General features: G+C 36.5%; 1 protein-coding gene across 2 annotated transcripts in view; it reads left to right on the forward strand.

The window, feature by feature from the left end:
- Positions 1-14,812, forward strand: part of LOC136028015 (cleavage and polyadenylation specificity factor subunit 5-like) — a 184,880-nt gene that overhangs the window by 115,717 nt on the left and 54,351 nt on the right. The window contains exons 5-6 of one of the 2 annotated variants that reach the window (XM_065705567.1): positions 1,224-1,338; positions 11,861-11,906. In XM_065705567.1, the coding sequence (XP_065561639.1) occupies positions 1,224-1,338; positions 11,861-11,891 (146 nt within the window). In that variant the 3' untranslated portion in view covers positions 11,892-11,906. Of the gene's footprint in view, positions 1-1,223; positions 1,339-11,860; positions 11,907-14,812 lie in introns of those variants that run through there. The other variant, XM_065705568.1, reaches the window with a different exon arrangement.

The raw sequence follows: 14,812 nt of genomic DNA on the forward strand, positions 1-14,812 counted from the left end.
TCAGTGTATTTTTATTATAGAAAAATAACCACTGTACATTCGAAAAATAGTTTCAGAATTTAATATCCTTTTGTCTTCTATCTTGTTTTTGCTCTTTTCTCCAAATAGACCGAATATCCTCCAATGTTAAAGCCATGTATTTTTTCAACTTTGCTTTACCGAAGACTGAATGTCGTCCGAATTTTAAAGCTCAGAAACATTACAGTCGATTGTAGTCACATTGTTTCAATTATATTTGAATGAATGAACTCTCTCTTTATTAACTACTAAATTACAAAAACTATAAATACACACAACCGCCCGGGGGAAGGCTCAAACAGCCTGATGTTGGACGGCTGCAATCCTCTGATTGTCAACCTAATTTAATAATAAAAAAAAATTAAAGAAGGACAAAAACACTCAATCAAATAACCCCTTAACACCAGACTTTACATAAATAAAGGCTAACAAAAAAAAAATCTCCCCACTCCCAATAAATATTTTTTTTTTTTTACTTTAAATGGCCCAATATGTTCCGCCTCCCTAATGCCAGCTGAGATATCATTCCAAATAGCTGGAGCTAAATACCTAATTCCAAAAGCTGCACGTGTGGTGTCTTGGTACTCAACAATCAAATCTCTCTAGTCTCATGTCTCTCTAGTCTCATGTCTCTCTAGTCTCATGTCTCTCTAGTCTCATAGCTAAACAACCTCTCTAGTCTCATAGCTAAATATATGACAACTCTTTGTGCTTTGGCCCAATAGCTTCTTCCATGCCCAGGACCCGACGTTAGATCCTGTGTAGCTTCTCGATTCACTACTATTTCCTTTGTTTTAGTTGTATGATAACTCTCAAGGCTATGACCCAATAATTCCTTGCTTGCCTCAGATCTTATGTTAGCTCCAGTGTTGTTAATTCTTAATATTTGAGGGTTTTTCTAATTTGTGGAGACCTAAACTGACTTTTTTTGTCTTCTTGAAGTAGAGGACGCAGTTTGTAAAATTTTGTCAATAAAGGACCATTTTGGTAAAAGTTGGTCTGAAAATTTTCGGGGGGCATGTGGGGGAAACTAATCAAGAATTTGCCAAGGTACAAGAGGGGCTGGAACCGCCACTGAATGTATTCGGTTTTCTAATTGTTAATGACCTAAACTGACTATTTCTGTCTTCTATCAATATTCTTTTTCTCTAGACATTCTTAATATCCAGGATTTACCAATACTAAAGACAAATAATATTTTTCAGCCTTGTTTGCCGTCCCGAAGAACTACAAACTAGTTGCGGCGCCATTATTTGAATTATATGACAACTCTCAAGGCTATGGACCAATCATTTCTTCATTGCCTCAGGCCCTATGCAGGTAAACATATTTCGATTTTCCGGACAAGTTTGGACACTTTAATGGTCTATCCTATTTGTGAGACTTTCCTAGGAACTATTTATTGAAGGGACTGTTTGTTAGAGACAGTGAGTACTTTGATTTTAGGGGGCACTCTTAATTGAGTCCTCGGGGATATACTTGAAAACAGATGTAACTCAAGTATTCTTGATAAGTGTAAGAGAATGTTTTTTTTTATAATAGGTATTGTTATTTTTTTTTTCCAGCACGATCTTAGGTGATGATACACATAGTCAGAGTTAAGGCGCTGTCGGGGGAGGGGGCTTTTCTAAGCGCGAAAAAATGTACTTTTTTATGCAGGTTCCCTGCGAATAAGCTGTGCTTTTCTATTACGTCTAATTTTTTATAAGGCCTGTTAAGTACAAGAAGTATTTCTGAATTCCCCTGTTCCAGAGTGCCCAAATTTGAATTTTATATATATATATATATATATATATATATATATATATATATATATATATATATATATATATATATATATATATATATATATATACATACGTAACCATTTTAATTTGCCTCATTTAATAAGAGCGAATTAAATTGCACTAAGAACCAGATTAAACATAACGGGAAACATAAGAGCGGCCATTTTTCTACGAAAACGCAGCTATGAGCAGGTTCTTTGTTCATAATTTTACTCCTAATCTTCTCAATTCGAGCCCCAAATGGATTGAATGATCAAACAGTTCGTTGTAACGAACTGTAGTAAGGAGCGACCCGGCTCAATAGTAAACGAAACTCTAAAAAACGGAATTTTGATGCTAAAATATACATCAAAAGAATCAGATTTTCATGCTGATTTTAAATATATAAGTTTCATTAAATTTAGTCTTTGTCACCAAAAGTTGCCTTATTTTAGAAAATAGGGGAAAACATCCCCTAAAAGTCACAGAATCTTAACGAAAATCTCACCATCGCATTCGGCGCATCAGAGAACCCTATAGCAAAATATCCTATCTACAAAAGCTCCTATCTACAAAAATGTGGAATTTCGTATTTTTTGCCAGAAGACAAATCACGGGTGCGTGTTTATTTTTTTTATTTTTTTTTTCCAGAGGACATCGTATCGACCAAGTGGTCCTAGAATGTCGCAAGAGGGCTCATTCTTACGGAAATGAAAAGTTCTAGTGCCCTTTTTAAGTGACCAAAAAAATTGGAGGGCACCTACGCCCCCTCCCACGCTCATTTTTTCTCCAAAGTCAACAGATCAAAATTTTGAGATAGCCATTTTGTTACGCATAGTCAAAAACCATAATAACTAGTCTTTGGGAATGCCTTACTCCCCCACAGTCCCTGGGGGAGGGGCTGCAAGTTACAAACTTCGACCAGTGTTTACATATAATAATGGTTATTGGCAAGTGTACAGTCGTTTTCAGGGGATTTTTTTTGGTCTTGGGGGTGGGTTTGAGGGGAGGGGGCTATGTGAGAGGATTTTTCCTTGGAGAAATATGTCATGAGGGAACAGAAATTCAATGAAAAGGGCGCAGAATTTTCTAAAATTACTATAAAAAAAAAACAATGAAAAAATAAACATGGAAAATTTTTTTTTCAATTGAAAGTAAAGAGTAGCATTGAAACCTAAAACTAACAGAGATTATTACGCATATGAGGGGTTCTAAAAATACTTTAGCATAAAGAGTGAGGTATTTAGAAGGAGATAAATACCTCGCTCTTTATGCTATAGTATTTTTAGTAATTTCAACTATTTATTCTACAGCCTTTCTGATTCAGGGGTCATTCTTAAAGAATTGGGACAAAACTTACGATTTAGTGTAAAGAACGAGGTATTAACGAGGGTACAAACCCCCTCATATACATAATAAAAATTAAAGAATATAAAAGTTTGTTACGTAAGTTAATTCTTAAGTTATGTATATTTTTTACTAATAAAAAAATTCGTTAAAAATTAAAATTTATAGTTGCCTTTTTATGTAACCGAAAAAAATTGCATGGCAACTAGGCCTCCTTCCCCATCCCTTATTTCTCAAAATCGTATGATCAAAACTAAGAGAAAGCCATTTAGCCAAAAAGGAATTAATATGCAAATTTCATTTTAATAATTTATGTATGGAGAGCCAAAATCAAACATGCATTAATTCAAAAACGTTCAGAAATTACATAAAAAACTAGTTTTTTTAACTGAAAGTAAGGAGCGACATTAAAACTTAAAACGAACAGAAATTACTCCGTATATGAAATGGGTTGTCCCCTCCGCAATCCCTCGCTCTTTACGCTAAAGTTTGACTCTTTGCCACAATTCTGCTTTTTAAAACAATTAAAAGCTTTAGCGTAAAGAGCGAGGGATTGCGGAGGGGACAACACATTTCATATACGGAGTAATTTCTGTTCGTTTTAAGTTTTAATGTCGCTCCTCACTTTCAGTTAAAAAAACTAGTTTTTTTTTATGTAATTTCTATTAAACACCATCCAATAGTTCATAAACTATAAACTGCGAGTTTATAACTAACATTTTTTCATCAATATTCTTTTATTTCTCTGAACGACACTCAATTAAACTAATCTAGTTTGAAAACTATGTGAGTGATAGATATAAAGTTTTTTTTCTCGAAACATTTCTTTTCAAAATTTATTTTTATTATTTTTCCATATTTGCATGGCATTCATAATGCAAAAGAAACAATATAGAGCGCGTTAGAGCAATCCAAGATTGCATTTCCGACAAGCTAGAATGCCTATCCATAGAGTTTCACAAGACGTAAATGACGTCAGAGGTTCGTAGAATCAAACAGTTCGTGGTAACGAACTGCTGTAAAGAGCGACCCAGCCCAATAGTAATTGAAACTCTAAAAATGGAATTTCTATAACAATAATTACATCAAAAGAATTGCATTTTAATGTTGATTTTAAATATATAAGTTTCATTAAGTTTAGACTTACTCGTCAAAAGTTACGAGCCTGAGAAAATTTGCCTCATTTTAGAAAATAGGGGGAAGCACCCCTTAAAAGTCATAGAATCTTAACGAAAATTACACCATTAAATTCAGCGCATAAGAGAACTCTAAAGTCGAAGTTTCAAGCTCCTACCTACAAAAATGTGGAATTTTGCAATTTTTGCCACACGAATGCATGTTTATTTTTTTTTCCAGTGGTGATCGTATTGACCCAGTGATCCTAGAATGTCGTGAGAGGGCTCAATCTAACGGAAATTAAAAGTTCTAGTGTTCTTTTTAAGTGACCAAAAAACTTGGAGGGCACCTAGGCCCCTTTCCACGCTCATTTTTTTCCTGAGGTCAGTTGATCAAAATTCTGAGATAACCATTTTATTCAGCATAGTCGAAAAACCCAATAACTATGTCTTTGGGGACGACTTACTCCCCCAGAGTCCCCGTGGGAGGGTCTACAAGTTGCAAACTGTGACCAGTTCTTACATATAGTAATGGTTATTGGAAACTGTACAGACCTTTTCTGGGGGATTGTTTTGATTGGGGGAGGAGGTTATGGAGGAATTTGTCAAGGGGAAGAAAATTTCCATGAAGGGGGTGCAGGATTTCTCAGCATTTTTCAAAGAACATTGAAAAAATAAATATGGAAAAGTTTTTTCAACTGAAAGCAAGGAGCATCATTAAAACTTAAAACGAACAGAAATTATTACGTATATAAGGGGTTCACCTCCTCCTAATACACTGTTCTTTTCGCTAAAGTAATTTTATTAATGTCAACTATTTATTCTACGGCCTTTGTGATTCAGGGGTCATTCTTAAGGAATTGGGACAAATTTTAAGCTTTAGTGTAAAGGGTGAAGTATTTACGAGAGGGTGAACCCCTCCTATATGTATTGAAAACATACGAATATAGAAGTTTGTTACGTAAGTTAATTCGTAAGTTACGTATATAATTTTACTAATAAAAACATTCGTAAAAAATTAAAGGTTCTAGTTGCCTTTTTAAATAACCAAAAAATTAGAGGTTAAACTTAAAACGAACCGAAATTACTCCGTATATTAAAGGGGCTGTTCCCTCCTCAACGCCCCGCTCTCTACGCTAATTTTTTTTTACTGTTTTAAAAAGTAGAGTTGAGAGAAAGAGTCAAACTCTTTCTCTCAATACGCCAAAGTTTTTTACTGTTTTAAAAAGAAGAGTTGAGAGAAAGAGTCAAACTTTAGCGTAAAGAGCGGGGCGTGGAGGAGGGAACAGCCTAATTTATGTTCGTTTTAAGTTTTAATAGAGCTTCTTACTTTCAGATTAAAAAACTTGTTTCTTTTTTTAAATTTAATTACTACTTGAAACAGTCTGGGTTAGTTGTCGGATAAATTACACCTGTTAACCCTGGAAACTGCAGGATTGCTGAGGATAATTGAAGCTATTAGAAAGAAAAAAATCAATTGTTTTTCAAAAATGGCAAAAATACGTGAAATTATATGCAGAGAAGAAAAAGAAACAGCCATTTTGAAAGGTGAGACGCTTTGATTTTTTTTTTTTTACAGTAAGCTATGTTTACTGTGGGGTGCACGTCAGTAATGTTGTTATTTTCCTATTTACCTCTACCAATTCAGTTGACGAACTGCCTGCTAGGAGGATTTTGTTGTTACTTTTACGGATTACACCCGGGGAACTTAATACTAAACGGGTAAGTCCGATAAGGGATGCTTGAACGTACTAATAATGATCATTTTTGAACTTGCTGCGCATGGAGTGTGCTAACTCAAAAAAAAGAATTTGGCATTAAACTTTACAGTCCCTACCGGCTGTGCTGATCTCTCGTGCTGGCCCTTCAGTCAGGAAGTGCATTGGGGGGCTGGGGGCCAACCATCCTGTGATTTCGCACACCCTTCCTGTTTACCTTCCCCAAAATTCTCCAGGTACCCATTTAGAGCTGGGTCGACTCTGGCTGAGGTTACAGAGTCACGCCACTGACCTCCGTCCCAAACTAAATAATTGGGCACGCTAGGATTCGAACCCACGCCTTCTTAGACAAAGGATCCTGAACACAGCGCACCAATCCACTCGGCAAGGACAGTGTGCCAACACAAGCTGCTTTAAAAAAAATCAGCCAACACTCTAAGGGTATTAGCAAAACTTGGTTAAATTGATGATGTTAGGTTGTATTGATGATAAATTAAAATAAACAAAGACCACGTAAACTATGGTTCCTTATCCTCCCCTCCCAATAAGTGCTTCTTTATTCTTTTCTTAAATTGTTGTAGATGTCCAGCCACCTTATTACTCGCCAGGAGCACATTCCAAACACTCGGTCCCAAATAGCGAATCATAAATCCTGCCTAAGTACTCAACCTATCCTCAATCACAAGGTTATCCACATTTCTAGTACTTCACTCATGTAAGAATAATATTCCAATTAGAAATAGTCTGTACCTGAAAAAAATTCTCCCCCAAAACTTATGTTATGTAGGAACTCCCTAGGGAGTAAGCTCAATGAAGCTTTCACATTTGGGGTTAGTGTCAAATAAGTTGGTGTTAAAATCATTGTTTTCGGTTTTCGATTTTTTTTCTTCTGAAGCTTGCAATGGGAACTGTTTGATTTAAGGTCAATCTCAAGAGTACCTAGAACTATCCTTAGGCAATTCGGAATATGAGTTTTTTCAACTATAGAACTTATTTTTCTGAAACTTGAAATACTCCCTAAGACAATGATGCGTGTTAATATGCTTATTTGTTGCATATTTTTTTTTAAATTCATTTTGATAAATTACATTTTAATTTTTTTTAATAAAACATATTTATTTTGTAGTATATCTATTGGTCTACCAGTAATATAAATGATAAATAATGCTGGGGCTTGAATACAAGCCCCAGTATAAATTCTTTAGCATTGGAACTTCGCAAGTTTTTGACACATTTTTCAATCCATTTACCACGGGATCGACTGCCAAAGCATAGGGGAACGAAACATCCAAACAGAGTTTTTTTTTATGGCACTTCGTATTAACCAAGTGACATATAGCGATCGCAAATTCTGTCGGTCTGTCTGTCAGTCTCTCTGTCCTGGTTTTGCTACTTTAGGCACTTCCGGGTAAGCTAGGACGATGGAAATTGGCAGGCCTATCAGGAAACAGAACATATTAAATTAGAAATTGTCGTTTTCCCGATTTGACTATCTGGGGGGGGGAGTGGGGGGACGGTTAAATCGGAAAAATTAGAAAAAGGAGGTATTTTAACTTACGAACGGGTGACCGGATCTTTATGAAATTTAATATAGGGAAGGATATCGTGTCTCAGAGCTCCTATTTTAAATCCCGACCGGATCAGGTGACATTGGGGGGAGTTGGGATGGGAGAACCGGAAATCTTGAAAAACGCTTAGAGTGGAGGCATCGGGATGAAAATTGATGGGAAAAATAAGCACAAGTTCTAGATGCGTGATTGACATAACCGGAACGGATCTGCTCTCTTTGGGAGAGTTGGGGGGAGGGTTAATTCTGAAAAATTGGAAAAATTATGTATTTATAACTTATGAAGGAGTAATCAGATCTTATTGAAATTTGATCTTTCGAAGGAAATTCTGTCTCAGAGCTCTTATTTTAAATCCCGACCGTACCCGATGACATTAAGGGGAGTTGGGGGGAGCCTAAAATCTTGGAAAACGCTTAGAGCCGAGGGATCGGGATGAAACTTGGTGGGAAAAATAATCACAAGTTCTAGATACCTAATTGGCATAACCGGAACAAATCTGCTCTCTTTGGGGGAGTTTTTTAATTCTGAAAAATTAGAAAAAATGAGGTATTTTTAACTTGCGAAGGAGTAATCAGATCTTAATGAAATTTGATGTTTGGAACACTATCGTTTCTCAGACCTCTTATTTTAAATCCCGACCGGATCCGGTGACATTGGGGGGAGTTGAGGGGGCATTTTCGTTTTCAAAAATTTTACGCTTAGATTGGAGGGATCGGGATGAAACTTGGTGGAAAAAATAAGCACAAGTCCTAGGTACGTGATTGACATAACCTAACGGATCCGCTCTCTTTGGGGGAAATGGGGGAAGGGTTAATTCTAAAACATAAAAAATGAGGTATTTTTAACTTAAGAAGAAATGATCGGATCTTTATGAAATTTCATATTTAGAAGAACCTCGTAAATCAGATTTCTTATTTTAAATCCCAACCGGATCCACTGTCATTTGGGGGGGGATCTCGGAAAACGCTTAAAGCGGAGAGATCAGGATGAAACCTGGTGGGAAGAATAAGCACAAGTCCAAGATAAGTGACTGACATAACTGGACCATATCTGCTCTCTTTGCTGGATTTTCTTTTTTTTTGGGGGGGGGGGTTATTTGGAAAAATTAGAAAAATGAGGAATTTGTAACTTACCAACGGGTGATCAGATCTAAGTGAAATCTGATATTTAGAAAGATCTTGTGCTTTAGAACTCTCATGTTGAAATCCCGACCAGATCCAGTGACATTGGATAAGTTGGAGGGGGAAACCGGAAATCTTGGAAAACGCTGAGAGTGGAGAGATCGGGATGAAGCTTGATGGGAAGAATAAGCACAAGTTATCGATACGTGATTGACATAATTGGAACGGATCCGTTCTCTGGGGGAGCTGGGGGTTGTTGATTTGGAAAAATTAGTAAAATTGAGGTATTTTTAACTTAAGAACGGGTAACCGGATCTTAATGAAATTTGATATTTAGAAGGAACTCATGTCTCAGAGGCTTTTATTTAAAATCCCTACCAGATCTTTTCAGATTGGGGGGAATTGAATGGGGAAACCGGAAATCTAGAAAAACGCTTGTTAATGTCGTAGATTCGTGATTGACGTAACCGGACTGGATCCGCTCTCTTTGGGGGAGTTATGGGGGTGGGATTCAGTGCTTTGGCGAGTTTGGTGCTTCTGGACGTGCTAGGACGATGAAAATTGGTAGGTGTGTCAGGGAGCTGCACGAAATTAACTTGATAAAGTTGTTTTCTTTTATTCGACCATCTTGGGGGCTGAAGGTAGAGGAAAAATTAGAAAAATTGAGGTATTTTTAACTTACGAGTGGGTGATCGGATCTTACTGGATTTTGACTTTTAGAAGGACCTTGTGACTCAGAGCTCTGATTTTTAATCCCGACCGGCATTAAGCCTCTGATTTTCCTTTTAAAACAATCCATTGATTCTTAAAATTTTGCTAGAGCTCATGCCGTATAAGCTCTTGGGTCTTGGCTCTTCCGACCTCGTCACAAGTGCCATATGAAATCTTAGATGTTGTTTTTTTTAAAAATTAACCATTGAATGCCAGCTGCTGGGATATGTTAAAGTTTCCATTAATCTTAGTTTGTTCTATGAATAATTTTAATCTCGTAAAACTTTCATGCCCAGCCCCACAGTACCTTAGTGGTTCGTGTCTATGGCGGTTGTGTTCACACTTTAAGTTGGCCCTTTTGTTAAAGCGAAGAGTCTCCACTCTTTACCACCGTATGCGTATACACCGGGGAGTGCCAAGTATTCCGCTACGCTAGTTTACATCCGTCATACCTCACCTCATCGCGCCACGCCCGACACAATTCGTGAGTTGAGAATGGAATGTCCCTAGTGCTTGTGACATTATAAGGATTATTACAAAAAAAAAAAAAAAAAAAAAAAAAAAAAAACATCCATAAGGAGAACAGAACACCTGAAGAAACTTCGACTATTTTATTTAGTTTATTTAGTTTTAGGGAAGAGCACCTATTTGTATAAAAAAAAGGTTTTCAGAAACTATTTAAAATATATTCCCCTTTAAATTCTATTTTTTCTAGCAAGTTTAATAGATAGCATTTTTATATTCGTAAATTTTACTCTTAGGTTGAATAAAAGTCAAATAAACAAACATATTTATAAGGATCTTATATTAATAATGTTAATCTGAGTCAGAAAAAATTATAGTTGCAGGAAAAGCAAAGTCGGAGCAAGTGGAGTGTGACTAGGGAAAATAACAAAGATAACAGAGATGGGAAAATCTAAATGACTCGAAGAGAGAGGATTCATTGAACCGCTAAAAATCTTATCAAGAAAACAGCAGGATAAAAACCTGAGCACATGCTAACATAATGGCTCTAATATTGCAAACCCAAGCTCTGATATTCAAATAAGATAAGATTTATTCATCACGAAATATACATACAATATTACATTTTACTATTCCCTCAAAGGCTCTTTGGCCTGTAAAGAAGGGGGAAAATAAACGAGTCACTTACTGAGAGTGAAAGAAAAAAATTAAATAATCACTTACTCACAGAGAGAAGAGCAAAAAGGAGAAGAAAAGAAAATATAAATAAAATAAAAACTATAGAAAACAAAACTAAATAGACTAATAGATTGAATAGACTAAATTAATTAATATATATATATATATATATATATATATATATATATATATATATATATATATATATATATATATATATACGCACATTAAAATAGATAAAATAATTTCTAAGAAGCCAAAGAATTTTTAATCATTTTTTTAACAAACCGAATGAGTGGCACCTTCGAGCTGATTCGGGCACCTCATTCCATACAGTATGACTCGTAATTAAAGGATTAAAATCTGACCTTACACAAGGAGTAAAAGGAATTTGAATAAGATTTCTGGTATTGCGAAAGTTATGATTATCCTGATCGGAGGTGATTGATGGCGGAACACTTAGGGGATGAGGGAGGTCACTCAGAAGCTGAGAAAAAGTAAAACATGCACACGAAAGAATGTACAGTGACTCGAGATTAAGTAATGGGATCTCGAACGGCTAGTTTCTTCAATGAGATTTCTAGCTTTATCTACAAAATGCTTTATTCTCATATCGACATATTTATGGAGCGTATGCACGAGCCCAAAGGCCTCGTATGCCACAAGGATGATTTTTCACATACATAAGGGTAACTTATTCCTGATTCTGGTTTAAACCTCATCGCCTCCTTTCAAATAGAAAATCTAGGAAACAAGTATTGAAAAAAAAACAATAACTAATTTCTAAATATTTGAAGCACAAAGGCTAAAGAAGAATTGTTATTTGTTTTCCAAAGGAATTGTCGAGTAGTATTTATTTTATTTATTTGAATATTATTTGTTTACAAAAGTATCAAACAGTTCGTGGTAACGAACTGTAGTAAGGAGCGACCCGGCTCAATAGTAAACGAAACTCTAAAAAACGAAAGTTATTTACTGTTTTATAAAGTACAATTGAGAGAAAGAGTCAAACTTTAGCGTAAAGAGCGGGACGTTGAGGAGGGAACAGCCCCTTTCATATACGGAGTAATCTCTGTTCGTTTTAAGCTTTAATGTCGCTCCTTACTATCAGTTGAAAAACTTGTTTTTTTTAATTTAATTTATTTTAAGGGGCTTGAAATGGCTTTAATTTTGACCAAAAACAGATCCAAAAGCCTGCATGCTCCATCTTTGCTGAAATGTCCCCTCGGAAAATTTCTTGCAGATGATTACACCTGGAAAATTCTTGGAACTTGAAATTTTAGGAACCTGTTTGACTGACCGTATATTAAACAAAAATCTATTTGACATTTACGGTTCAATCCCACTTTCTAGGTCTGAAATGGAAGAAAGTTACGATGGCTAGGCCAAGTTTTACAAATGAAGTATGACAGATTGCCAAAAGTGTGCTTTTTCGCCACCCATCTTGGCCCAAATTAAAATCAGGTCGTCTCGCATTGGGTAGGCAAATCCTAAAGAAGAATTTAATGGGAATTATAATTTCATGAGAGGGGGGAGTAGAAAATAAAGCTTTGAATTGTAAGGGGGAGCGCGCACAGCAGTGGTAGCAGTAAGTATTTTTTCCTTGTTTCTCAAAGCAAATTTACAGAACACAAAGATAGTACCACAAACAGTATAACAGTATTGCTTAAAATCAAAAAGCTTAAGCTTTGTTAATATTTAGAGCTTACTGTGAATTTTAAGTAATTCAATTTTTTGGTTCTTTAAGTATCTAGATTATCACTATTACCATTGGTACTATTACCTTAGTTATATTGAACTAAAATTTTGCCATTTAACTGCTGAACTTTAAAAGTAGCCTTTAACATTAAAATTAACTAATTAATTTTGCTAATTAAATATACTATTCATTATTAGATGTCGGTGGAATATTTAATTTAGTAGATAGTGTTAAAAAAAAGATTCTTAAAATTTGAGGTGCAGATGGCATTAATTCAGTTTTCTTGGTGACACAATTGAGTTTTTAATCAAATATCTTCCATGGTAGACTCAATCCAATACCAGTACAGATTTTTTTTTTTTATGTTACTTTATATAAAGCGCGATTTACAATAGGGAATAAGAAGCATTTGGACCCGTATCCCTTCGAAATTACGAAGAGTTTTTTAATGGCACTTGGTATTAACCAAGTGACATATAGCAATCGCAAATTCTGTCGGTCTGTCGGTCCCGGTTTTGCTACTTTAGGCACTTCCAGGTAAGCTAGGACGATGAAATTTGGCAGGTGTATCAGAGACCGGACCAGATTAAATTAGAAATCGTTTTCCCGATTTGACCATCTGGGGGGGGGGGGGAGTTGGGGGCCCGTTAATTCGGAAAACATAGAAAAATTGAAGTATTTTTAACTTACGAACGGTTGATCAGATCTTAATGAAATTTGATGTTTGGAAGGATATCGTGTCTCAAAGCTGTTATTTTAAATCTCGACTGGATCTGGTGACATTGGGGGGGGGGGGGTTGGGAGGGGAAAACCTAAAATCTCGGAAAACACTTAGAGTGGAGGATCGGGATGAAACTTGGTGGTAAAAATAAGCACAAGTCCTAGATACATGATTGACATAACCGGAACAGATCCGCTCTCTTTGGGGTACTTGGGGGGGGGGGGGTTGATTCTGAAAAATTAGAAAAAATTAGGTATTTTTAACTTACGAAACGGTTATCGGATCTCAATGAAATTTGATATTTAGAAGGATATCGTGTCTCAGAGCTGTTAATTTAAATATCGACTGGATCTGGTGACATTGGGGGGGGGGGTTGGGAGGGGAAAACCTAAAATCTCGGAAAACACAGAGTGGAGGGATTGGAATGAAACTTGGTGGGAAAAATAAGCACAAGTACTAGATACATGACTGACATAACCGGAACGGATCCGCTCTCTTTGGGGTAGTGGGGGGGGGGGGCGGGGGTTAATTCTAAAAAAATTGAAAAAGTGAGGTATTTTTAACTTACGAACGGGTGATGGGATCTCAATGAAATTTGATATTTAGAAGGATATCGTGTCTCAGACCTCTTATTTTAAATCCCGAACAGATCCGGTGACATTGGGGGGGGGAGACTTGGGAGGGGGAAACATAAAACTTGGAAAACACTTAGAGTGGAGGGATCGGGATGAAACTTGGTGGTAAAAGTAAACACAAGTCCTAGATACTAAGATTGACATAACCAAAACGGATCTGCTCTCTTTGGTGTAGCTGGGGGGGGGGGTAATTCTGAAAAATTAGAAAAAATGAGGTATTTTTAACTTACGAACCGGTTATCGGATCTCAATGAAATTTGATATTTAGAAGGATATTGTGTCTCAGAGCTCTTATTTTAAATCCCGACCGGATCTAGTGACATGAGGGGGGAGTTGGGAGGGGGAAAGCTAAAACTTGGAAAACACTTAGAGTGGAGGGATCGGGATGAAACTTGGTGGGAAAAATAAGCACAAGTCCTAGATACATGATTGACATAACCGGAACAGATCCGCTCTTTTTGGGGTAGTTGGGGGGGGGGGGGGTAATTCTGAAACATTAGAAAAAATGAGGTATTTTTAACTTACAAACAGGTGATAGGATCTCAATTAAATTTGATATTTAGAAGGATATCGTGTCTCAGAGCTCTCAAAGTCCCGATCGGATCTGGTGACATTGGGAGGAGTTTGGGGCGGAGGAACCTAAAATCATGTATAACGCTTAGATTGGTGGGATCGGGATGAAACTTGGTGGGAAAAATAAGTAGAAGTCTTAGATACGTGATTTACATAATTGGAACGGATCCGCTCTATTAGGGGGGAGGAGTTAATTCTGAAAAATTAGGAAAAATTATGTATTTTTAACTTAAGAAGTTAACTAACTTTTACTTTTACGAAGGAGTAAATGGATCTTCATGAAACTTCATATTTAGAAGAACTTCGTGACTCGGATCTCTTATTTTAAATCTCAACCGGATCCAGCGTAATTTGGGGGGGGGGCAGTTGAGGGGAACCGGAAATCTTAGAAAATACTTAAAGCGGTGAGATCAGGATGAAACTGGATGGGAAGAATAAAACCTGTCTAAGACACGTAACTGACATAATCGGACCGGATCTACTCTCTTTGGTGAAGTTTGGGGGGGGGGTCAGTGGTTTGGCAAGTTTGGTGCTTCTGGACGTGCTAGGACGATGAAAATCGGTAGACGTGTCAGAGATCTGCACAAATTGACTTGATAAAGTCGTTTTCCCAGATTCGACCATCTGGGGGGGCTAAAGGGAGAGGAAAAATTAGAAAAAATTAGGTATTTATAACA

Source organism: Artemia franciscana, chromosome 6 (assembly GCF_032884065.1).
Source record: "Artemia franciscana chromosome 6, ASM3288406v1, whole genome shotgun sequence".
Classification (NCBI taxonomy): domain Eukaryota; kingdom Metazoa; phylum Arthropoda; class Branchiopoda; order Anostraca; family Artemiidae; genus Artemia; species Artemia franciscana.